Source organism: Chlorocebus sabaeus, chromosome 3 (assembly GCF_047675955.1).
Source record: "Chlorocebus sabaeus isolate Y175 chromosome 3, mChlSab1.0.hap1, whole genome shotgun sequence".
Classification (NCBI taxonomy): Eukaryota; Metazoa; Chordata; class Mammalia; order Primates; family Cercopithecidae; genus Chlorocebus; species Chlorocebus sabaeus.
The window spans coordinates 27,946,185-27,973,553 of NC_132906.1; the positions used below are offsets into that span (position 1 = coordinate 27,946,185).

General features: G+C 38.3%; 1 protein-coding gene across 2 annotated transcripts in view; it reads right to left on the reverse strand.

The window, feature by feature from the left end:
• Positions 1 to 27,369, reverse strand: part of KPNA3 (karyopherin subunit alpha 3) — a 96,484-nt gene that overhangs the window by 17,478 nt on the left and 51,637 nt on the right. For both annotated transcript variants that reach the window (XM_007960416.3, XM_007960417.3), the window contains exons 3-10: positions 14,656 to 14,745; positions 14,449 to 14,478; positions 14,310 to 14,362; positions 14,076 to 14,171; positions 7,623 to 7,708; positions 6,266 to 6,352; positions 5,744 to 5,913; positions 2,907 to 2,951 (exon numbers count right to left, since the gene is read on the reverse strand). In XM_007960416.3, the coding sequence (XP_007958607.1) occupies positions 2,907 to 2,951; positions 5,744 to 5,913; positions 6,266 to 6,352; positions 7,623 to 7,708; positions 14,076 to 14,171; positions 14,310 to 14,362; positions 14,449 to 14,478; positions 14,656 to 14,745 (657 nt within the window). The remainder of the gene's footprint in view (positions 1 to 2,906; positions 2,952 to 5,743; positions 5,914 to 6,265; positions 6,353 to 7,622; positions 7,709 to 14,075; positions 14,172 to 14,309; positions 14,363 to 14,448; positions 14,479 to 14,655; positions 14,746 to 27,369) is intronic.

A 27,369-nucleotide genomic window follows, 5' to 3' on the forward strand; every position in this document is an offset into this window, starting at 1 on the left:
TCATTCAATGCCCAGGTTTTCATCAATCCCTTAAATACTGACTAATCCAAAATCTGTATTGTCTTTTGCTTTTGTAAAATACCACCACTGAGGAAAAACAAGTTCCAAGTTCTACTCTATTTCCTAACACTCAAAGTTTTTTCTCCCCTAACCATTCCTACTATTGCAATTTAATAAGAGCCCATGCCTTCATCGATTTCCCTAAACCTATTATGATAGCGAAATACATCTACCTACATTTAAACTTACCCCCCTCCAAACCTTCCATACCTTTTATGTGTTATTTGTCTGTTACAGATAATTTTATGTGTATAAAACAGAACTATCATTTCACAATTTAAAAAATAAACAATGACTCTGTACTCGTTACAAGATAAACTTAAAACTATTTAATATAGAATAAAAAACTCATATAAAAAATTAGCAGCGAGTGGTGGTGTACACTGTAATCCCAGCTACTGGAGAGGCTGAGGCAGGAGAATCCCTTGAACCCGGGAGGCGGAGGTTGCAGTGAGCCTAGATTGCGCCACTGCACTCCAGCCTAGGTGATAGAGTGAGACTCCATCTTGGAAAAAAAAAAAAGAATCAAAGACTCTGCAAATCAACTCCTTAGCAAATATATTAGGTTATTATCTACCTGTATTCTCTTAACCCTCCATGTATTCTTGAGTCCTTAGTATCTTCCCCCATGTTCTTGAAATGACTTTCTCTCAATCTGTCAAGATCCTATTCATCCTAGTTATATGATGTGAGACAAATTACTTAAGTACCTCTGCTTCTTTTACAACGTTTGTAGATGATGGAGATAATGAGAGTACCAATCTCACAAGACTTTTGTAAGAATTAAATGGGTTAACATATCAAAAGTGGTTAAAACAGTGCCTGGCTGATTTTAAACTCAAAAAATGCTAACTATGAACACTATAATCTTTGGCTCTGGCCCTACTTTTGTCTCCTTATAATGCTAGTCTCAAATGTTACTTTGTCAATGAAGCTTTCTGCTTCACCAGACAAAATTGTCTGTGATTCCATAATACAGCACTTTTGTCATTCCTCTATCGTATTTTTTTTCTTGTTGGCTTTCATACCATGTTTTGTGTTTAAGTGCTCATGGTATGATTTTTTTTTTTTTTCACTGTGAGCCTATGGATTATACTGAATATGTGATCATGGTATGAAAAAGCACAGGCCTTGGACCTGGCTTCAGTTCTCAGGTATGGCTCTCATTCGTTGTATGACTTTAGAAAGATTATTTAACTTCACTGGGTTTCAATCTCTGTATTTGTAAAACAGAATAAAACTTATCTTACAAGGATACTGGTAAGATAAAAGGAGACTACAGAAAGAGATCCAGCAGAGCAATTTCTTGACATAAGTTCTTTCCTTTTACTCTTTTTACGTTTTTAATGTTAAGGTCTTAGAGGGCACGGTCTCTTTATGTGTTATCACTGAGTGTACAATTCATGGCACAATTTTGGCTTTAGGTGGAACAATTTGTGAGTGTTTGCTAAACTTGACCAATATATCTGTAACTACAGTACACTGGCACTTTAATATCCCAGTTTTCACATAAACACAACCAACAGATGGTGAAAGCTTTTATTTGCCTATAATTAATTCTGTAATGTTCTGGGGGAAAGTCCTGAGGCAAACAGCAGATATTTTGCTTATTCCCCTTTTAACCTTCGCTGTCAGAAAGCTTACAACTAAACTTTCAACAGCAACAACTAAACTTCTGTATAAATTTTACTTTTTCCTTTACAGATATTATCTTATATATCTTTTGTTAAATTACTTTATATTCATTTTGGAAATAAGACAGCATATAAACATGTTTTAACTTCATTTTAATGACATTAGGCTGTGTCAAACATGAAGTGACTTTAGCTACCTTTAAAAGATTCCATCCCAAGAGCTTAAAATCTGCAAATGAGCTAATGTGATAGAATTTTTATATACAAATTAGATTGCCTTGTGAGAAATGTAAGCAAAGATGTATTTTCTTCATCCCAATGATAAATTACACACAATTCACAATTCTGCCACACATATACACATATGTATGTACATGTTACGTGTATGTGAATAAAGATAAGATTACCAAAACACAAATATACAACAAATCAGAAAGAGATATTAGTTAGAATAACAGAAACTGGATCAACACTAGTCACCAAAATGCATCCACTGTTTTACTTCATGGAAGAGTAACAATTTACCTTACTGGTTTAGGAGAATTTTCTGATTGCCTAGATAGTATCAAACTTGCCAGAATGTAGACAGTAAATGCGTCACTAAATCTGAATATAATGAAAAAAAATCATCTAAAAATGCCTTGCATTTAAAACTATATATTCTTCAATACTATATCTAAAAAGGTTGTAGCATAAAAAGGCAGCATGGTTTTGTGACAAGTACCCAAGACCTGTTATGAGAAGACTTCAGTTTTAATATTGACTCTGACCCTTACTAGCTCTTCCACTTTAGATAAGTCATTTAACCTCTCTCTGAGAGTCCATTTCTTCTTATTCTATAAAAGGGCGGGGTGGGGGGGGGATAATATCTAGCCTACCTGTTGTAAGAACCAGTGAGATTTTTTTAAAAAGTAAGGTGCTTCATGAGGTTTTACTGCTTTACAAATATTAATGCTTAAAAACACTACTTAATAATGACAGAAATAAACTACATATGCAGTAGTTTCTCAAAAGTGAGCATTTTTGCTGTATGGCTATTACCACTTACAGATTTAAGCTATAATCCTAATTTAAGCTTAACCCTATTTCTGAAAACTGTATCTACATTGTAGAAACTCGACAAGTTGATAAAATGTATGCTGACACTTATATAAAAACCCTTTCAGTCCTATCAAGAGCAAAATCCCACATTTAAGCTGCTTCTTAACTTACGTTTATATCCGTATGGTATATGAGGACACATAAAGCTGGCAAAATCTGAGGAAAGAAGATAAACAATAATTAACATTAGTTAATAAATATGTCTAAAAATAAACAACTTTGACATAAAAAGCAGGTAAATAAGGTTTGTAGAGCAAGAAAGACAATGTTAAATTTGTCTGAAAATCTTTTTTTTTTTTTTTTTTTTTTTTTTGAGAGGGAGTCTGAGTCTGGCTCTGTGGCCCAGGCTGGGGTGCAGTGGCCGGATCTCAGCTCACTGCAAGCTCCGCCTCCCGGGTTCACGCCATTCTCCTGCCTCAGCCTCCCGAGTAGCTGGGACTACAGGCGCCTGCCACCTCGCCCAGCTAGTTTTTTTGTATTTTTTAGTAGAGACGGGGTTTCACCATGTTAGCCAGGCTGGTCTCGATCTCCTGACCTCGTGATCCGCCCGTCTCGACCTCCCAAAGTGCTGGGATTACAGGCTTGAGCCACCGCGCCCGGCCTGAAAATCTTTTAGGAAAAAGAAAATCTGATAAATTCAATCTAAAAAAACCAAAAACATATTTCAAATGTTAAACTGAAATATGTTCAATTAACAAGTTAAAATATGCAAATAAATCTGGTAGAAGTTAATGTACCTTAAAAGAAAAACACTTGTTTTTAATAAGCTTCTTTATGACATAAAATGTCAAGTGGAAGAAAAGGAGATGCAAGTATACAGTTATAGCTATTTAAGAAAAGCTACACTTAAAACTGCCATAATTGTCTCACTTACCTGCTTAAAGTAAAAATACGATTTTATTTAATAAGCTACTTAAGTCAAATTAAAGTTTTCAACTTCAGTTTTAGTCAAGAAAATTCGAACCAGTACAAAGTACAAAGCTTTGCTTGTTGAATTCAGGCCCCTGAGATCTCTTTTTAAAATCTGGGAGAAAGGGAGCGGGGGGGTGGTAGGAAATCATACAAAATACCTTTGCACAGCAACAAAAAGTAGCAGGTGCTACAGAAAGATGTCCATATACACAGTTGCCTAAGTGTGGTGGCTCACACTTTGGGAAGGCGAGGTGGATGGACTGCTTGATGCCAGGAGTTCAAGACCAGCCTGGCCAACATGGTGAAAACCCATCTCTACTAAAAATACAAAAATTAGCCTGGCATGGTGGCACATGCCTGAGACATGAGAATCGCTTGTATCCGGGAGGTGGAGGTTGCAGTGGGCAAAGATTGTGCCACTGCACTCCAGCCTGGGAAATAGAGCGAGACTGTCTCAAAAAAAAAAGAAAAAAAAAAAGAGATAGTACAGTCAACAGTGAATAAAGGTTATGTAGGGTTTTTTAAATAATGCAAAGTACTCAGATCTATTTACATATCAAAAGTAAATAAAAAAGTTTTTGCTTTGTTTTAACTAGTAGATTTAACAAAAGATATGTCAATTTTTTTTTTTTTTTTTTTTTTTGAGACGGAGTCTCGCTCTGTCGCCCAGGCTGGAGTGCAGTGGCGCGATCTCTGCTCACTGCAAGCTCCACCTCCCGGGTTCACACCATTCTCCTGCCTCAGCCTCCCGAGAAGCTGGTACTACAGGCGCCCGCCACCACGCCCGGCTAATTTTTTTTCCATTTTTAGTAGAGACGGAGTTTCACCATGTTCGCCAGGATGGTCTCGATCTCCTGACCTTGTGATCCACCCGCCTCGTCCTCCCAAAGTGCTGGGATTACAGGTGTGAGCCACCACGCCCGGCCAATATGTCACATTTTTAATAACTCCAATTTTATCAGAAATAAATTGGAATTAAGCCGGGGGTGGTGGCTTACGCCTGTAATCCCAGCACTTTCGGATTGGAGTTAGGCCAGGGGTGGTGGCTAATGCCTGTAATCTCAGTGCTTTGGGAGGGTGAAGTGAGCAGATCACTTCAGCTCAGGAGTTCAAGACCAGCCTAGCCAACACAGTGAAACCCCATCTCTATTGAAAATACAAAAACTAGCTGGGTGTGGTGGTGCTGGCCTGTAATCCCAGCTACTCAGGAGGCTGAGGCAGAAGACCTGCTTGAACCCAGGAGGCAGAGGCTGCAGTGAGCTGAGATCACGCCACTGCACTCCAGCCTGGCAACAGAACAAGACTGTCTTAAAAAAAAGAAGAAGAAGAAAAATCAATTGGACTTAAAGCAAACTCATTCAAGAACATTTGCAGGTAAGTATACTAGTTTTGCCTGTAGCAACCCCCTTTTATAGCTTTAAACCAACAATGCAATACAGTAATAAAACTTTGAGATTGTTTTCCTTTTGTATTTTTCTCTCTGAATTTTTTATATTTTCTTTTTATGAAGATAATCAATTAAAAAATAAGCATAGGATGAACTGACCTTATTTAGTTAGACACTCAACTTTTATTTCATAGGGGTCAGTAATTAAATACGGTATGTTACTTTAAAAATCTCACACCGGGTGTGGTGGCTCATGCCTGTAATCCCAGCACTTTGGGAGGCCGAGGCAGGCGGATCACGAGGTCAGGAGATCGAGACCATCCTGGCTAACATGGTGAAACCCCGTCTCTACTAAAAATACAAAAAAATTAGCCAGGCGTGGTGGCGGGCACCTGTAGTCCCAGCTTCTCAGGAGGCTGAGGCAGGAGAATGGCGTGAACCCGGGAGGTGGAGCTTGCCGTGAGCCAAGATCACGCCACTGCACTCCAGCCTGGGCAACGGAGCAAAACTCCGTCTCAAAAAAAAAACCCAAAAAAACTCACACCTGCAATGAAATCAGTATATGTGTTATTCTGTCCCCTGTAAATGAATTCCTGAAGTACAAACATAGGGAAAATATACCATCTGGCCTTTACAATTCTTCATTTACCTCCTGAACTGTCTCCATAGGCGGTGGGGGATCCTTATTCCTGCAGAGATTGACAATGACCCATGTGACGTTCCGAAGGAAGGTGATGGGAATGGAGGGATTGATGAAGGACAGAAGAGGTTTGACAACTCCCAGTGATATGACATAATCTCTACATTGAGGACCATCACCTACAGAAATGAAAATTGTATTTAAAAAAAACTTACATTCAGGATGAGAAAGTCTGAAATGTATGCAATGGCTCATGTGGGAACACTGATGTTCTATGTTTCCTCACCATTAGTCAAAGGCATCAAATGTTGTTTCTCCAGATTTTGATTTGGGGAACATAAATTTAACCTACCAATGCTAACAGCAAATTGTATATCCTTTTCAAAGAGTATCATCTTAAGTTAGTACTTATGAAGCAAGAAGAGAGTCAACCCACATTAAATTCAGAGGAAACATAGTATGTAATGGCTATGCCAATGTAGGAAAAAAGTTAATTTAGATTCTTAACAGGATTCCTTTCAAACCACTTACCTATAATGTTTCCCAAAGCCCATACTGCTTGTTCACAAACATTCTGATGTGGTGAATGAAGAAGTCTCAGAAAAAGAGGTACTGCATCTGTAATAAAGAAAAACTAATATTTATACTAGCAACATGTTGAAGAGTTTATAGATTTCAGCTCAAAGAAATTGATCAAATACAGAGCCCGGCATATTGTAGCTGCCCAATTATAGTTTGCTGGAAGAACAAATGTGGCAAATATCTTTACCCTAAAAATAATCAATTTCAGTATTTTCCCCTAGTAATATTTAAGTAGTTTTTTTTTTTTTTTTTTTTTTTTTTTTGCTGTATCTGTGTATTACTCCTGGGTTCACGTCATTCTGCCGCCTCAGCCTCCCAAGCAGCTGGGACTACAGGCGCCCGACACCACGCCCGGCTAATTTTGTTTTTGTAGTTTTAGTAGAGACAGGGTTTCACCGTGTTAGCAAGGATGGTCTTGATCTCTTAACCTCGTGATCCACCCGCCTCAGCCTCCCAAAGTGCTGGGATTACAGGGGTGAGCCATGGCGCCCGGCCTTTGTTTGTTTTTGAGACAGGGTCTCACTCTGTCGCCTAGGCTGGAATGCAGTGTGCAATCTCGGCTCACAGAAACCTCTGCCTCCTGGGCTCAAGCGATCCTCTCGCCTCTGTCTCCTGAATAGCTGGGGCTATAGGCACGCGCCACCATGCAAAGCTAATTTTTTAATATTTTGTAGAGACACGATTTTGTCATGTCACCTAGGCTGTTCTTGAACTCCTGAACTCAAGTGATCTGCTTGCCTTAGCTTCCCAAAGTGCTGGGATTAGAGGCATGAGCCATCCGTGGGTCTGGTGAGAATGGTATTCTCAATATATGATTCAATGTAACTTAGTGCCATATCACATGCTACTTAAATTCACCTTGATTACCACACCTAAAGTTAGCTAAGTGTCCCATACTATAAGAAACAACATACGTGGTGATATCTAGTACTTTTCTAAAGAGCTTGTGTCAGTTTCATTTAACAATAATTATTAGCCCACCTTGAGGAAAGTAAAATTTAAAATGTCATAGGCTAAAAGGCAGAAGCCATTCAGCATCCTGAAGATATCAGAAATGGAAATTTAAAATCCTGTTATCACAGCATGATGTCTACTCCAAAAGATAAAACTCTACTCTTCTTTTAGTAACCACAATTAAAATTTTTTCATGATAGATTAATAATGACTATGAAAAAGATACTGGTCATCAAAAGTAACTTATAAAATCATCATTTAAAAAATATTACAAGATAAAATTTATTACAAAATTCTACTTCCTTGTCATCATTAAAAAATAAAAAGTTCAGACAATAAGGAATTTACTTACTAGACTGCACAACAGCTTGAGTCTGTGCAGAAGTTCCTGATGCTATGTTAGTTAATGCCCAAGCAGCTTCAAACTGTAATGAAGGACTGTAAAAAAAACAGTAAAACATCTTTTTAGACACATAACTACCACTTAAATTCATGACTCTTAAGACTGATATGATATGGCTAACCTTTGCCTCGTCCTTGAATTTCACCTTGTTATAATCCAACTGCCTGCTAGCCATCTCTACTTTTGTTTTTGTTTTTTTGAGATGGAGTCTCGCTCTGTCACCCAGGCGGGAGTGCAGTGGCACATCTTGGCTCATTGCAATCTCCGCCTCTGGGGTTCAAGCAATTCTCGTCTCAGCCTCCCAAGCAGCTGGGATTAAGGTGCACACCATCACACCTGGCTCATTTTTGTACTTTTAGTAGAGATAGGGTTTCACTATGTTGGCCAGGCTGGTCCTGAACCCCTGACTTCAGGTGATCTGCCCACCTTGGCTTCCCAAAGTGCTGGGTTTATAGGCAAGTGCCACTGCACCCAGCAGCCATTTCTACTTTAAAAATCTCTTTGACCTCCAAAGCCAGTCACTATGAACCTGCTTCTTTATGTCCACTGGTATTATAACATTCAGTCAGTCATTATTTCCCTTGACTTTGACTTCCTCTCCAGACACATCTAATCAATATATCATGTCAATTTTACCTCTTAAACATTTCTTACATTTATATAATCACCCCTAATATCAAGTGCTAGTTGAAGCCCTAATCGTCTCACTTTAACCACTATCACAGGCTCTAGGCTGGTCTTAAAGCTAGAACCCCATCTGTCTCCATTACACCATCTGCTTTACATACTAGGGATATTACAAGGCTGTATAATTTTGTTGAAAAAACAAGATCACTATATTTTTGAATAGTGATGGAAGACCTCACAAAGAAAGTGGCAACTGAACTAGCTTCTCAAAGATGCGTTTAAAAAGAAAGGCAGTGACAGCTGGAAATAAAAAGGTATCATGCATGGAAGGATCATGATGTATAGGAATGATAAGGATTAGATCAAGAGAGCTGAAACTAACTAAGAAGCAAATAACAGGGTGTTTGTGCATGTGTGTGTGTGTTTTAGGATGGGAGTGAGGAGTGTATTCCACAGATACGCTAAGGATGTGGAATTGCAAAGGGGAGGAAAGAAAATAATGTTCAAATAAATGGTATGCAGAATAGCTTAAAAAGGTTAAAGGCTGATGTAGGAGAGGCCTATTAAAAGACATATTGGGGTTTACACCTGTAGTCACAGTACTTTGGGAGGCTGAGGTGGGTGGATCGTTTGAGCCCAGGAGTTCGAAACCAGCCTGGGCAACACAGTGAGACCCCATCTTTACAAAAAATAAAAAATCAGCCAGATGTGGGTACACACCTGTAGTCCCAGCTACCTGGGAGGCTGGGCAGGGAAGGGGGATGGGGAATTGCTTGAGCCTAGGAGTTTGAGGCTTCAGTGAGCTGTGATTGTGTCACTGCACTTCAGTCTGGGTGACAGAGTGAAACCCTGTCTCGAAAAACACATGAAGGAAAGACCTGTTAAAAGGAAATTATTGCTATTAAGTTAGGATAGCTGAAAGAGTATAAATTCCCTTAAGTGGAATACCAAGGTTGGGGGGGATTCAGTCAGCAAAAATTGAGATTAGACAAAGGTCAGGGAGTTCAAAGAAAAGTCTATAAACAGGGAAGAGAGCAAGCAAGCTTGTTAGTATCAAAAGGTTAAAGAAGTCCGGGCATGGTGGTTCACTCCTGTAATCCCAGCACTTTGGGAGGCCAAGGCGGGTGGATCACCTGAGGTCAGGAGTTCGAAACCAGCCTGGCCAACACGGCAAAAACCGTCTCTACTAAAAATACAAAAAGTAGCTGGATGTGATGGTGCATGCCTATAATCCCAGCTGCTCAGGAGGCTGAGGCAGGAGAATCCCTTGAACCTGGGAGGCGGAGGTTGCAGTGAGCCGAGATTGTGCCATTGCACTCCAGTCTCGGCGACACAGCAAGATTCTATCTCAAAAAAAAAAAAAAAAAAAAAAAAAAGAAAAGGTTAGAGATCCAAGAACGAAAGGTTTTAAGAAGAATAAATGTCAGACATACAGCAAACAGTGAGGATGGAATATATATACAGGTTAAAAAGATGGAACATATGAGAAAATGAAGTAGCAGAGAAGAACTATGAGGTGACTTTTAAAAGTTCATTAAAAATGTGTATTACGAAAGAACTCCATGGATTTCAATTTTTTTTGCACCAAAATAAACTCACACTAACTTCCTATATATGTCTGAACATGATCTAGTTTGAGGCACTAAGAGGGGTAAGGGGTAAGACATCAATTTGAAATGAGCCCCTAGGAGGAGAGCAACAGGAATCCTGCTAAAATTAAAGCAAAAACAAACATCAAATTTATGGTGAAGCTTGGGTGAAATAATGGTGAATTCACTGATGCACTTAAAAGTTTATGGGGAAAATGCCCCCAAAGAAATCAGCAGTTTACAAATGGTTAACTCCTTTCAACAAGGGACAAGTCGATGTTGAAGATGAAGTCCACAGTGGCAAACAACATCAATATCTGAGGAAAAAATTAATCTTGGTCGTGCCCTAATAGAGGATGATTGTTGATTAACAGCAGAAACAATTGCCAGTACCACAGACATCTTGATTGGTTCAGCTCACACAATTATGACTGAAAAATTAAAGTAGAGCAAACTTTCCCCTTGATAGGTGTCAAAACCATTGTGCCCAGATAAGCTGTAGACAACAGCAGAGCATTCAATGAAAATTTTAAACCAGTGGGATCAAGGTCCTGAAGTATTTCTTCAAGGAATTGTAAGAGGAGATGAAACATGGCTTTCCCAGTATGATCCTGAAGACAAAGTAAAATCAAAGCAGGCCAGGCGCGGTGGCTTACGCCTGTAATCCCAGCACTTTGGGACGCCAAGGCGGGCGGATCACGAGGTCAGGAGATCGAGACCATCCTGGCTAACACAGTGAAACTCCGTCTCTACCAAAAATACAAAAAATTAGCCGAGTGTGGTGGCAGGCGCCTGTAGTCCCAGCTACTCGGGAGGCTGAGGCAGAAGAATGGCCTGAACCCAGGAGGCAGAGCTTACAGTGAGCCGAGATCGCGTCACTGTACTCCAGCCTGGGTGACAGAGTGAGACTCTGTCTCCAAAAAAAAAAAAAAAAAAAAAAAAATTGAAGCAAAAGTGGACTGGTCAGGAGGAAAGCTAATGACTAAAAAGTTTTTGGGGATGCTCAAGGTATTATACTTGTTGAGCTTCTAGAGGGTCAAAGAATGATAACATCTGCTTATTACGAGAGTGTTTTGAGAAAGTCAGCCAAAGCTTTAGCAGAAAAAAGCCTGGGAGAGCTTTACTAGAGAGTCTTTCTCCACCACAATGTTTCTGCTCATTCTTCTCATCAAACAAGAGCAATTTTGCAAGAGAATCAATAGGAAATCATTAGGTATGCACCTTACAGTTCTGATTTGGCATCTTGTGACTTCTTTTTGTTTCCTAATCTTAAAAAAACAAACTGTAAAGGCCATCTAGTTTTCTTCAGTTAATATCATGAAAAAGACTGCACTGACATGGTTAAATTCCCAGGACCCTCAGTTCTTTAAGGATAGACAATGGCTGGTAGTATCACTTACAAAAGTGTCTTGACCTTGATGGAGCTTATGTTGAGAAATCAAGTTTATATATTTTATTATCTTTTGATTCCACTTTTCCACAAACTTTTAAAATTTCCCCTGTACATGAATTCTAGTAGAAGGTAGGAAATAAGATAGTATATCAGAGGCAGAGAAGAAGTAAAAAAACCAGTAAGACCAAAAATAGTAAGATAGTATATGCTGCCTCAGACTGGAAGGAGAAAGTTATTAAGCTGGTTAGGTGGTTTGGCAAAATACTGGGAATGAGGGACTCAAATGAGAAAATGGATAAATATAAAAAATAAAATTATAAAGCCAGAGAAAGTCTTCCAAGATGTCATGTGGAAAAAAAGAAATAGAAAAAATGAATGAGTGCAATAACAAATGGACATTTATTATAAGCCTGACGTCGTGCAGAGTGCTTTTTATGTATTATTTCCATTCCTTATTATCACCTAATTTTTATAGATGAGATATCTGAGGTTCAAAAGCCACTTGAATTTTCATCAACAGCAAACCCTGGATTTGAACCACAGTTAATCTGGCTCCAAAGTATATGGCCTTTTATATTATAACACAACTTCCCATGACAAATCCATAAAGTCAGATCCAAATCACGGAAAATTTTCTGTTTTTGCTTTGGGTGGTGGTTACAGAGGTCTGTGTTTTATAATTATTCATTAAGCTGTATATATTTTAGCATATTTTTCTGTATTATATATGTTATGTTTCACAGACACACCCACACAAATGAGTCTATATATAAAAGGCTGGAAAGAAATTAAAAAAAAAAAAAAGAAGAGAAGTTGGCCACAAACAAGGGGCCCTAAGCCGGGCACAGTGGCTCACGCCTGTAATCTCTGCACTTTGGGAGGCCAAAGCAGGCGGATCACCTGAGGTCAAAAGTTCGAGACTAACCTGGTCAACATGGTGAAACCCATCTCTACTAAAAATACAAAAATTAGCCACACGTATAATCCCAGCTACTCAAAAGGCTGAGGCATGAGAATCGCTTGAACCCGGGGGGCGGACATTGCAGTGAGACAAGATTGCACCACTGCATGCTGTACTCTACCCTGGGTAACAGAGGGAGACTCTGTCTCCAAAAAAAAAAAAAAAAAGAAGTGGAGGGTCCTAAAGGTAGAAGTAGATAGGACTTATTTTATTTATTTATTTATTTTTATCTATTTATTTTTTTGAGACAGAGTCTCACTCTGTCGCCCAGGCTAGAGTGCAGGGGCGCCATCTCGGCTCACTGCAAGCTCTACCTCTCAGGTTGATGCCATTCTCCTGCCTCAGCGTCCCAAGTAGCTGGGACTACAGGCGCCCACCACCATGCCTGGTTAATTTTTTTTTGTATTTTTTAGTAGAGACGGGGTTTCACCGTGTTAGCCAGAATGGTCTTGATCTCCTGACCTCGTGACCCCCCACCTCGGCCTCCCAAAGTGCTGGGATTACAGGTGTGAGCCATCGCGCCCGGCAAAATTTATTTTATTTTTGAGTCAGGGTTGCTCTATTACCCAGGCTGGAGTGCAATGGCACAATATTGGCTCATGGCAACCTCCACATTCCAGGCTCAGACGATCCTCCCACCTCAGCCTCCCAAGTAGATGGGAATACAGGCATGTGCCACAATGCCTGGCTAATTTTCGTGGGGTTTTGTTTGTTTGTTTGTTTGTTTTCTTTTTTCTTTTTTTTTTTTTTGGTACAGCTGGGATTTTGCCACATTGCCCAGGCTGGTCTCGAACTCCTGGACTCAAGCAATCCACCCACTTTGGCCTCCCAAAGTGCTGGGATTACAGGCCTGAGGTACCACCCCCGGCCAGAATTTATTTTTTTCAACAGCTAAAATAAAACTTACATTTACTTAAATAAACACTGTTATAGAAAACAAACATGATAGTATTTTAAAAAGTGTTAAGGGCCTGGGGGTGGAGAATGGGAGAGGTTGTGGCACACAACGAAAGCAAATGGTATTTTTAAATACTAAAAACCCTTAGTGGCAATATTTATATACCACTATTCTTATCTAGCCAACTGAAAATTCCTTGGACAACATTTAGCAAAATATCCCAAGTTTCAGTCTAGATGCTCTTAAATGCAAAAAAAGCATTTGTTTTAATATATTTGGAGTTCAAACTTATATTCTCCCCAGTTAATCCAAATTAATGAAGTTTAAGGCACAGCACTGAGATATCACTAAACAAAAATGGAAATAGGACCAGTTCCTCAAAATATGCCACTGAGTTTTACTTCTTCTCTTCTGGGTAACTATAACCTGTCCCCTTATTCTTAATTTACAGACAAAAAGTCTGACAACTTATCGTGGATGAAGTTCTGTTAAAGACAACACAGAGGATCAGTAATCAGGTGGAAGATTCCCAGGGTAAGAAAGAGCCACTTAGTTCTGGAAACCATTCACGTTGACTTAGTCACGATGTTAATCTATATATAGACTCATAAGCAAAGAGTGACTCAAACATTATTTGGGTTGTTTTAAAATATTACTAATAAAAAAATCCTAACAAAGACTATAAATATTTGAGATAAAGCAGGCAATAAACAGACAAAAATTTCCTAGAAAACATAGACATCCTTCAGAAACGAAAGCGAGAAGCACTCTGGGTCTGCTAAATATGACCACAGAATAAGAAAACTAAATTAAAATATATGACAACTGAAAAACATCGTAAGTACAAAACCAAACTGAACTCACTGGTTAAATAATAATCCAAACTTTTAAATTAACTGAAAAAAACTGAATAGGGAGTCAAATCTATACTTACTTATCATCCCTTTCTAGACATTTGACTAGAATTGGTAAAATCCCAGATTTTATTAAGTCATCAATCGGTGGATTTCTGTCACTGGATAACAGTTTTCTAGGAAAATAAATATAAGAAATTAATTGCTATAATTTTCAAACTGTGAAAAGAAATAACAACGTATTAACTTCTAGATCACCAGGTAACACGACTGAGGAATGACACAATTCTCTCTCTGGACAAAGTAGTATTTACCTTGCTGCCTGGACAGCACTCAATTGGACCACTGGGTTGTCACTTGTGGCATTCTGCAACACCAAATGTAAATTTCAGAAATGAAAAAAAAATCAATTTCAAAATACTTCAAAATGAGAATATTAAATTAATAACATACCTGCAATATAGCTTCTAGTGTTACATTTTGCTTAAAAAGAAAAAAAAACATAGTTCAGCAGAGTTTATTAGCGAAATCACATTCACTAAATAGTGTACCTGATAAAGTTAATATACTTATTATAAAGTTGGTGTTATATTAAAAATGAAGTTCTCACAGTTACTATAAAAATTATTTTAAAGTCACTATAAAAACATGGTAACTTACTGCTTTAAAATCAGCATCAACATCTGAATCTTCTAGACTTTCTTCTTGGGGAACATTTCTCTTTTTCAATAAGTGTTCATCTCTTTTGTTCTGAAAGGCAACCAATAAATGCTTAAGAAGTCACAAGGACTGCTGTTAATGAAAAATCCATTAAAACGACTTCAACTTTATTAGGCAATTATGAAACAAATACTGAACACATAAGGATAATATGAATTAAATGTGCATACTGCAAACCAATGACAAGGGCCACATTCTGGCTTTGGTAACAAAATCACCTGGCTTGCTTTTACACATACACTTCATTAAGCACCCACTGTGGTTTTTTTTTTTCTGGAGACAAGAGTCTTACTCTGTCACACAGTCTGGAGTGTAGTGGCACAATCTTAGCTCACTTCCAACCTCTGCTTCCCGGGTTCAGGTGATTCTCATGCCTCAACCTCCTGAGTAGCTGGGATTACAGTCGTGTGCCACCACACCTGGTTAATTTTTATATTTTTAGTAGAGATGCATTTTTGCCATATTGGCCAGAATGATCTCAAACTCCTGGCCTCAAGTGATCTGCCTGCCTCCAGCCTCCCAAAGTGCTGGGATTACAGGCATGAGCACTGGCCAGCACCAACTGTTTTGGCCATGTTGGTGTGCCTCCTAATCTCTAGGAAAGATTTAAATTTGGAGATGCAATATTATTACAAAGTCTAGCAAATATATTTCAACTGGCATGCTAGTTTTCATTTACTTATGGCTAATGGTTACCTGCAGCAGTTTATTAAGAAACCACCTTAATGGGAAGAGCCCAATGCTCAAATGTTGAGGTTTGCATATGCTTGCTAGGTGTGGGGAGTAGGAATTCATGAACGTAAATGCTGCCTACCTGCCATCATCTCAGATTTAAACTCTTGCTATCTGGCTTTTACAAACAAAAATTCTCTATTAACAAATCAATTTCCAAATTTCACTGAACTTCAATTGTTTGTTACAGTAACCTGTGCCATTTTACACATGTAGCTGTGAATAAATCACCGATTTTCTCGAAGTTTTTAGTTTTTCTATAGAATTAAAACAAGTTACATCAAGAGACCAAATAATGTCTAACATCCTTTTCAATTTAAAATTTCAAAAGGCATACTTCTAATGTTTGCTATATTTACAAGGTATTTCATTATAACAAAGTTACTGAAGAGACATTACTACTGATGTTAAAATTCAGATAAACTAGAAAATAAGATTCAGATACTTATTTCTATACGTATATAGAAACATGCTTATCCGCATGCCAATTTTTGTGCTGGGTATAAGCAAGCACAATTAAATAAACTGGTGTCTATATATGTCAATCAATAGTAGTTTACCAATTTCCACTTGTATAAGCATACTTCTTTAGTAACTTAACCAATTCTAAAATATTTTTAAATTAAAGCATCTCACATTATATAATCTCACATTATAAGCATCTCATTATATATATATGTGTGTGTGTGTATATATATATTCAAATCCATGCAGTGATATTTTACATGGTTTCAAGTGGCTTCCCACAGAATATTCATTAAAGTGGAAAAAACTTGGCAGACAGCATTCTTGACCAAATGACAAAAGGTGTCACTATCAGTGAGGAACAAATCAACACTGTGTGCCTCCTGGGGTCTGGTGTACTAATAAAAGATAACTTCTGTGGTATTCCTAACATAAATAACCTGAGAAATGCCAGAAAAACCCAAGTCTGTCATTCTACCAAAAAAAAAAATAGCCCTATATTCTTCAAAAATGTAGTCATGAAAGATAAAGACTGAGGACGAGTTCCAGATTGAAGGAGACTAAAGAAACATGACAACTAAATGCCATGTCTGATCTTGGCTTGGATCTTGGATTTATAAAGGACATAACTGGGAACCATATGCAAAATCTAAATTGGTTCTATGGATTGAATGGTAGATTTTTACCTAAGTTAGTTTGACAAGTGTACTGTGCTTATAAAAACAGAAACTATTTGTTTTTATGAAATATAGGTTGTTGTATTAAGGGAATTAAAGCATGATGCTTGCAATTCAAGGAAAACAATGTATACAAAGATAATAATGTAAATATGAAAAATGCTAGGGAACCTGGGTGCTGAGTGAAGGGTATATGATGTTTCTATACTATTCTCACAACTTTGAACTTCAAACTACAAATCTGAAATTGCATAAAATTTTAAAAAAATTACAGTTACACTCTATGGTTTGCAATACATATAGAAATGTTTAACATCTCTTGGATTTAATCCATTTAAAAAGTTTTAACAAAGTTTATTGACAAGTTAACCCCCAACCCCAAATGATTTTAACACTGATTCCGTTCTATTTTCATTCTTTGACTCTATTTTCCTCTTTTCCAGAGCTTGATCAATCAAGCTTCCAGAGGTCTTTAAGGAATCTTACTCCCTCTATTCCCCCTTTCCAAGTATTTCTGGAATAGAAGAAATATAAAGCATAAATACAACTAAAGTTTCCTACATATACAGATCTCCAATCTGGGGATAGCATTTTATCATTATATAGGATGTGTACTGTCTTTTTTGGTAGATACCCTTTATTGGGCAAGGCAACTCCTTCCTATTCCTAACTTGCTAATAACTTTTTTCTTTATAAGCCATGAATGAGTGCTTAATTTCATCAAATTGTGCTTCTTTCCATCTACTGAAATGGATATTATGTTTCCACTTTCATCTGTAAATATGGTAAATTAAATGACTTTCTAATATTAAACTATCCCTGCAAGTCCTGGAAACTTTATTAGAATTTTTTTTTAAATATTCATTCCTGAAATCAATTTGTTAATATTTTATTTAGGATTTTTTTCCTCAATATTCCTAAGTGAAACTGGCTAAAAAGTATCTATTCTCAGACTGTCTTGGTCTGTTGCTTGGGATCATGGTTTTGCTAGCTTCATAAAATGAGTTGGGAAGTGTTCCCTCTTTAACTTCTCTGAAATCATTTAATAAGGCTGGAATTATCTGTTCCTTCAATGTCTGCCAGAGTTCCACCTGCAAGACTGCCTTTTCTTTTACAGGATGGTGGGAGAGGTTAAATTTTTAGCTGTATTAATTTGATTTTTTTTTTTTTTTTTTTTTTTGGAGACAGAATTTCGCTCTCGTTTTCCAGGCTTGAGTGCGATGGCGCAATCTCAGCTCACCACAACCTCCACCTCCCGGGTTCAAATGATTCTCCTGCCTCAGCCTCCGAAGTAGCTGTTACAGGCATGCGCCACCACACCCGGCTAATTTTGTATTTTTAGTAGAGACAGGGTTTCTCCATGTTGGTCAGGCTGGTCTCGAACTCCTGACCTCAGGTGATCTGCCCACTTCAGCCTCTCAGAGTGCTGGGATTACAGGAGTGAGCCACCACGCCTGGCCTTTTTGATTTTTTTTTTTTTTTTTAAAGATCTATTCAGGTTATCTTCTTGAGTCAGCTGGGTAAATTAATTTTTTCTGCTAGGAAATTGCCTACTTCACATAAGTCTCCAAATTTATTTGCATAAGTTTTTTGTTTGCTTGTTTTTTGTTTTTGAGACAGAGTCTCACTTTGTTGTCCAGGATGGAGTACAGTGGCACGATCTTGGCTCACTGCAACCTCTGCCTCCCAGATTCAAGCGATTCTCCTGCCTCACAGCCTCATTAAGTAGCTGGGATTAAAGGCAAGCACCACCATGCCTGGTTCATTTTTGTATTTTTAGAAGAGACAGGGTTTTACCATGTTGTCCAGGCGGGTCTCGAATTCCTGGCCTCAAGTGATCCACCTGCCTTGGCCTCCCAAAGTGGTGGGATTACAGGCGTGAGCCACTGCGCCTTGCCTATTTGCATAAGTTTGCTCATACTTAAATTGTAGATTGTCTGCAAAAATGGCAGTAATTCCCCTTCCCATATCCAGTCCCGCACTGACTGTAGGCATGGCTGTGTGACTTACTTTGGCAATGGGACGTTAAGCAAACAGACTCGAAAAGTGCTTACACGTCAGGGACAGGTTCTCTTTTGCTACTTTTTTCCTGAAACCATCCTGTGAACACTGAGCCATGGAGAATGAGACTGCGTGGACAACAACCAAGTCCCAGCCAAGTTACCTGAGACCATGCTAGATCATCTAGTCACCAACCAACCCTGCGAGCTGACCAGAGACAATAAGGGAAGCCTGCAGAAAACAGCTGAACTGGCCTATGCCAGAAAACCCACTCCGCCAACCCATAAAACTGTTAGCTCAATAAAATGGCTATTGTTTTAAGGTACATAGTTTGGAGTGGTGTATTATGCAGCAAAAAATTAGCTGATGCACTCATGTTTTTAAATTTATGCTGTATTTAAATTAATATGACTTCTAAAATTCCTAGTATTTTGTTGCTGTTCCTTCTCTCTACTTGCTATAAATTTGTCTCCTGAATTACCACTTTAACTGTATTCTACAGGTTCTGACATGTAATAGTTTTCCTACTGTTCATTTTTAGGCATTCTTAGATTCCATTAAGATTTCTTTGATGGGCCGGGCGCGGTGGCTCAAGCCTGTAATCCCAGCACTTTGGGAGGCCGAGATGGGTGGATCACGAGGTCAGGAGATCGAGACCATCCTGGCTAACACGGTGAAACCCCATCTCTACTAAAAATACAAAAAAATTAGCCGGGCGTGGTGGCAGGCGCCTGTAGTCCCAGCTACTCGGGAGGCTGAGGCAGGAGAATGGCGTGAACCCAGGAGGCGGAGCTTGCAGTGAGCCGAGATAGTGCCACTGCACTCCAGCCTGGGCGACAGAGCAAGACTCCGCCTCAAAAAAAAAAAAAAAAAAAAAAGATTTCTTTGATGCTCAATATATTCAATATATTCAGACGTACTTTAAAACATGAGGTTTTTGTAACTGTCTTATTCTAATTATATTGTGGTCAGAGAACACGTATGTACAACACACTGAAATTAGCTGACACCTTCTTTATACTAGAAGTTCCCAAACTTTCTCAGTCCACAGTGTAGGCCAAAGTACTCATTTGGGAAAAAGAAAAGAAAAACAAATAAATTGAAAGAAAAAATTATTTCACTCTTAGATAAAATAATTGGAGAAGGAACATAGTGTTATTTAAGTGTTTAAACTGTGGACTATCTCAAGATCTAAGTCTGTGGTGTCTGAAAGATGTCGCTGTATTTCTCTCAAAATTAAAATATCCCAAAGACTCTTTCAGGTCACTGTGGAGCCCCATGTTACCTCAGCACAGAGTTTGGAAACTATAGCTTATTCTACCACAAAACCAGTTTCCAAATACATATGTGGTTTTACACGTGTTCATTAGTTAAAAATCGTGAATTATTCAAATTTTCTATCTCTTCTTAATTGGTGTTTATTCATTACTAAGAAGACAATCTCCCACAATGATTATGTCTTTGATGAATTTCCTCTTCTAAATTTGCAAATTTTGACTTTAGATATATATATATATATGTAGAGAGAGAGAGAGAGAGAGAGAGAGAGAGAGAGAGAGAGATTCTATTAGGCATATACTAGTTTAAAGCTATTATAGCTTCTTAATAAATTCTTTCTTTTATCAAACATTAGGTAACAACCCCTGCATTTAAATTGAAAACATCCTAACGCAGACCAAAATATCTATGGCACAAGAACCATACCTCACTTTTTTTTTTTTTTAATTTAAGATGGAGTTTTTGCTCTTGTTGCCCAGGATGGAGTGCAATGGTGCGATCTCGGCTCACTGCAACCTATGCCTCCCGGGTTCAAGTGATTCTCCTGCCTCAGCCTCCTGAGTGCCTCCACACCCGGCTAATTTTGTATTTTTAATAGAGATGGGGTTTCTCCATGTTGGTCAGGCTGGTCTCGAACTCCCGACCTCAGGTGATCCACCCGCCTCAGTCTCCCAAAGTACTAGGATTATAGTCGTGAGCCACCGCACCCACCCCATACTTTACTCAACAAAAGTAAGTACAAGCCAAGGAAAAATAATCACTGGGCAGGTTTCTAATGGTCAGATTAATCATTAAAACCAATAACTTAAACTGTCCCTTCACTTGATACCTAGAGATTTTTACCCTCCTGAAAACTGCACTACAATAAATTCAGCATCCATAAAGGGTATACTTCTCTTTTGTCAAGTGAGAAAGAAGCTCAGGGGTTATAGGAACTTCCCTAACTTCAATACCCAACTAATCCTTAAACACACATATGGATTAGCTGGATTTCTTAAATTCCTTTAAAAATTCATTATTAATCTATTATCCATGTATGCGTGTATTTATCTAGCCCTTTTGGATCTTGTTTTCTACTAGGTTGAACCACATGAACTGTTTTGTAGGTCAAAGCAGTTAACTATGGGCAATTTCTTATAACCCAACTTAATATATTGTTTGATTTAGTAAGTTCTATATGTTATTAACCTGTACGTAAAGTACTTCCTTTTCATTCCCAAATTCTTCTTTCCATCTTGAAAAACTGGCTTGCAATTCTATACCTAAACTTGTGGAGCAAGTTTGATGTCACTTCTTTTAAATCTTATGAAAAGGATAATTACATTATTTATCAGCCCCCTTTCAAGCTTGAAATAAGTAATTAAATCTGTTTTTATCCAATAATACCCTAATTTTTAACCCTCATCTAGTTTAGGCTTTAGTTCCTAGGGGTTTGTTTTCTTTTTTTTTTTTTATTTTAGAAATAGTCCAACCCTGGTTGCATCTAAATGTTTTTAACGAGGTAGGAAAACATACTCAATGAAAATTCCCCTCAATATTAACATTTATGAAATGATATTACTGCTGCATGACTACATGGATATTCACCCACAAGTTTTATAAGTTTACGTTTTGGGCACTCTGTTCAGTGTATTACACTTTGATTGAAACTAATTTTTTAAAATAACACTATTGGTTCATCAATCATGTAAGAACTGACAATCTCATACATGTTTCTTTTTTCCCTGCAGGATCATTATCAAACAGTTGCTTTTTTGGATACTAACTTAGGCTTTTTTGGTAACTGAAATTTTTATTGAGATAATTGTATATTCACACGCAGTTATAAGAAATAATATGGGCCGGGTGCAGTGGCTCACGCTTGTAGTCCCAGGACTTTGGGAGGCCAAGGCAGGCGGATCACAAGGTCAGGAGATGGAGACCATCCTAGCTAACACGGTGAAACCCCACTCTACTAAAAATACAAAAAATTAGCCCGGCGTGGTGGCATGTACCTGTAGTCCCAGCTACTCAGGAGGCTGAGGCAGGAGAATGGCATGAACCTGGGAGGTGGAGCTTGCAGTGAGCAGAGATGGCGCCACTGCACTCCAGCCTGGGCGACAGAGTGAGACTCTGTCTCAAACAAAAAAAAGAAATAATATGGAAAGATCCCTTGTATGCTTTGCCCAGGTTACCCCAATGGTAACACTTTGCAAAACTATATTACAACTGGGATACTGACATTGATACAATCCACTTACTTTATTCAGACCTCATTTTACATGTATTTGCGTGTGTGTATTACATCCCATACAATTTTATCACCTGTATAGATTCATGTTATCTACCACCAGAGTCAAGATGGTAAACAATTCCAAAAACACAAGATGCATGCCTCCTGACCTTTTATATGCAAAACCACACCCTTCTCATCTCTCTGACACCCTATATAACCCCAGCAACTACTAACCTGTCTTCCATTTCTAAAATTTTATCATTTCAAAAATGTTATATAAATGGGATCATACGGCATATCACCTTTTTGTGACAGAATCATAGGCCCAGCATACTTCTCTGGAGATTTATATAAACTGTTGCTTGTATCAATAACTGTTGCTTATATAATTGTTCATTTTTATTGCTGAATAGTATTTCATCATATTGATATACTGTAGACATATTACAGTATGTCTATTTACCCATTAAAGGCCATCTGTGTTGTTTCTAAGTTTTGGCCATTAAAAATAAAGTTGCTATATAGACATGCATGTACAGATCTCATATGAATATAAATTTTCCTTTCCCTGGGATACATGTCCAGACTGTAAGCACTGGGTTACACAGAGGTTTCATGTTTAGACAAAAAACTGACAAACTGTTTTCCAGAGTGACTGTACCATTTTACATTTCCACCACTAACATGAGTGATCAGTTTCTCCACATCGTCGCCAGCATTTGGTGTTGTCACTATTTATTTTAGCTGTTCTGATAGATGTGTAGTTGTGGCTTTAATCTCTATTTCCCTAATAGCTAACGATGCTGAACATCTTTTCATGTGCTTATTTAATGTATGTCCTCCTTTCAATGAAATGACTCTTCACATCTTTTTAAATTAGATTGTTTTGGTTTTTCTTACTATTGTGTGTGTGTGTGTGTGTGTGTAAGAGTCAGGGGTCTCACTATGTTGCCCAGGCTAGAGTGCAGTGGCTGTCCATAAGCAAGATCATAGCATACTGCAGCCTCCAACTCCTGGGCTCAAGTGTTGTTTCTGCCCCAGCCTCCTGAGTAGCTGGGAATACATGTGTATGCCACTGCATCTGGCTCTTACTGCTGAGTTTTGAGAGTTCATTATACGTACTAGATACTAGTCTTTTACTGGATATGTGGTTTAACAGATATTTTCTTCCAATATCTAGCTTGTCTTTTCTATCTTTTCATATGGTCTCTCACACAGCAAAATTTTTAATTTAATCAGGTCCAATTTATCAATTGTTCTTTTATGGATTAGTCTTTTGTGGTCAAATTTAACTCTTTGCCTCTCTCCAGATCTGGAAAATTCTCTATGTTTTTTCCTAAAAGTTTTATAGCTTTGTGCTTTACATTTAAGTCTATAATCCATTTTGTATTTTTGCATAAGGTGTGAAGTTTAGGCTCATCATTTTTGAAAAAGCTATCCTTCCTTCCATTGAATTGGTTTTGTAACTTTGCTATAAATCAACTGGATGTATTTGTGCAGGCATATTTCTGTGTTATATTTTCTGTTCCATTGTCTATGTCTTTCCTTCTACCAATAACACACAGTATTGATTACTATAGCTATATACTATAACCTTTCATATTAGGTGAAGTAATTTCCTCTTTTTCTTCTTTGTTAAGTTTTAGCTATTCTAGAGACTGTGTTTTTCCATACATATTTTTAAATGTTTGTCTATGTCCACAAAATATCTTGGTTGAATTTCAATAGGATCAATTTAGGGAGATCAATTTAGGGAGCATCAATGTCATTATTATGTTGAGGCTTCCAATCCATGAACACAGTATATGTCTCTCCATTTCTTTACGTCTTGTTTCATGTCTTTCATCAGTATTTTGTAATATTCACTGTATAAATCCTGTACATGTTTGTTAATGTATACGGAAGTATTTTATTTTCTTTGAATTGTCTAAAAATTGTATTTTTTTATTTTGGTTTCTGCATGTTCAGCATACATAAATGCGACTGATTTCTTTATTCTGTGATCTTGCTAAACTCACCTGTTAGTTCCAGGAGCTTTCTGATAGATTCCTTGGGATGTTCTACACAGATAATCACATTATCTGCAAATAGGGATAGTTTTAGTTCTTCCTTTACAAACTACATACCTTTCATTTCTTTTTCTTGCCTTATATGGTAATGGCTAGAACTTCCAGCATTATACTGAGTAAGAGCAGTTATGATAGACATCATCACCTTGCTTCTGAATCTCAAGGGAAAGCATTTAGTCTTTCACCATTAAGTATGATGTTAGCTGTGAGGTTTTTGTGGTGCTTTTATCAAGATGAGGCAATTCCTTTCTATTCCTTTTACCAGAAATGAGTAACTGACATGATCGTATTTTTCTTCTCTGGCTTGTTGATATGGGGGAATTGAGAGTATTTTTTAAAATATATTTCAAACAATTAACTAAAACAAGTACTAGATCTTATCAACCAAGTGGGGCACTTGGGTGGATTTTTTTCTTTATGTAGGATCTTAAACCTGCCTCACCTCCAAATCTAACGAAAATAAGGGACTTGGCCGGGCGCAGTGGCTCACGCCTGTAATCCCAGCGCTTTGGGAGGCCGAGGCGGGCAGACCACAATGTCAGGAAATCAAGACCATCCTGGCTAACACGGTGAAACCCCATCTCTACTAAAAATACAAAAAAATTAGCTGGGTGTGGTGGCGGGTGCCTGTAGTCCGAGCTACTCAAGAGGCTGAGGCAGGAGAATGACGTGAACCCGCGAAGTGGAGCTTGCAGTGAGCCGAGATCGCGCCACTGGACTCCAGCCTGGGCAACAGAGCGAGACTCCATCTCAAAAATAAAAAAAAAAAAGGGACTTAGGCCTATCTGACTGACCAATCATCAAGAAAAGATTAGATCAAGTTTAATATAGCTGGGCGCGGTGGCTTACGCCTGTAATCCCAGCACTTTGGGAGGCTGAGGCGGGTGGATCACGAGGTCAGGAGATCGAGACTATCCTGGCTAACACGGTGAAACCCCGTCTCTACTAAAAATGCAAAAAATTAGCCCAGCGTGGCGGTGGTCGCCTGTAGACTACTTGGGAGCTGAGGCAGGAGAATGGCGTGAGAACCTGGGAGGTAGAGCTTGCAGTGAGCCGAGATCCCGCCACTGCACTCCAGCCTGGGCGACAGAGCGAGACTCTGTCTCAAAAAAAAAAAAAAAAAGTTTAATACAATGTGCCAAAAGTTGAAAATACAAGTAACAGGTTTTGAGCTTATTCTCAACCCACGAAGCATTATTCAACCAACACATATGTATTTGGAGAGGCATTATAGCATAATGGTTAAGAGCTCTGCCATTTATTAGCTTGTGACTATGCAAGTTACTTAATTCCTACATAACTCTGTCTACAATGTGATTTTTTTAAAAAAAAGGAGGTACAGATGTGTTTAAGTGTTGATGCATAAAAGCCTCACTAAATCGGGAAGAAAGAGAACAAGGAGGTAAGAGAAAAAACAATTCACACAAAAGGAGTCAGAGGCCAGGTAAACAGAGCATATTAATAAACAGATGTTATCTGTCATCCTCAATTTTGACAGATCAATATCTGTTATTTGAAGTGTGATCCTTACACTGGTTAATAATTCTCAAACTATTTGTTACAGTTCTGCTACAAGATAAGGGAGCTTTTACCTTCAGGGTGATAAGCGTCTAAAGTAACAAAAAAAGGTTGGGAGGGGAGCTTGTGCCAGAACGTAAATCAATTGTGAAACTAAGCACACTGTTTAGTTCAGTTCTTTAGACAGAAAGACCTACTTTAAACACATTATTTTTTAAAAGTTGACAAAAATTCTATATATTTATTGAGTAAAACATGATGCTTTGAAGTATGTATATGCTGTGGAATGGCTATGAGTTAATAAACACAGCTGAGTGTGGTGGCTCATGTCTGTAATTCCAGAACTTTGGGAAGTTAAGGCAGGCAGATTGTTTGAGCTCAGGAGTTTAAGACCAGCCTGGGCAACATGGCAAAACCCCGTCTCTACCAAAAATACAAAAAATTAGCTGAGCATAGTGTTGAGCACCTGTAGTCCCAGCTACCCAGATACTTTGATCAGTATCTCCCCAAATCCCTGTGCCTCCCAGACCCTGGCCCCAGCCCCTGGTAACCACCATCCTACTCTCTACTTCTATGAGTCTAGCTTTTTTTAGACTCCATGTATAAGTGAGAGCATGTGATATTTGCCTTGTTTGCCTGACCTATTTGTGGTAATGTAATGTCCTCCAAGTTCGTCTATGTTGTTGCAAAAGAGAGGGTTTCTTTCTTTTAAAGGCTGAAAAGTATTCCACTATGTACATATATCACATTTTCTTTTTCTGTTTGTCTACTGGTGGACATTTAGGTTGATTCCTTATCTTGGGTATTGTGATACAGTAAACATGGGAGTGCAGATACCTCTTCAACATACAGGTTTCATTTTTCCTTTGGATATATACACAGTAGTGGGACTGCTTTATCACAAGGCAGTTCTATTTTTAGGAACTTTCCCATACTGCTTTTCTATAACGGCTGTACTAACTTACATTCTGACCAAGAGTGTACAAGAGTTTTCTTTTCTCTACATCCTCACCAGCATGTGTTATCTTTCATCTTTTTGATAACGGTTATCAACAGGTGTGAAGATGAAATCTCACAGTAGTTTTAATTTTATTTCTCTGATTATTAGTAATGCTGAACAATTTTTAGTATACCTATTAGCCATTTCTATGTTTTGAGAATGTTTATTCTGGTCTTTTGCCCTTTTTTTTGAGATGGAGTCTTGCTCTGTTGCCCAGGCTCAAGTGCAGTGGCGTGATCTTGGCTCACTGCAGCCTCCGCCTCCCAGGTTCAAGCAATTCTCCTGCCTCAGCCTCCTGAGTAGCTGGGACTACAGGCAAGTGCCACCACACCCGGCTACTTTTTTGTATTTTTGGTAAAGATGAGGTTTCACCGTGTTAGCCAGGATGGTCTCAATTTCCTGACATTGTGATCCGCCCACCTTGGCCTCCCATGCCCAACCCTTGCCCATTTTTTAATTGGTTAGTCTTCTTGCTATTGAGTTGAATTCCTTATATAATTCCTTACATAACCCCTTATCAGATGTATGGTTTGCAAATATTTTCTATAGGTTCTCTCTTTATTAATAGTCTCTTTTGCTGTGCAGAACCTTTTAAATTTGATATAACTGCATCTGTCTGCTTTTGTTTTGTTGTCTGTGTTTTTGGGGTCATATTCAGGAAAACATTGCCCAGACCAATATCATGGAGATTTTCCCCCG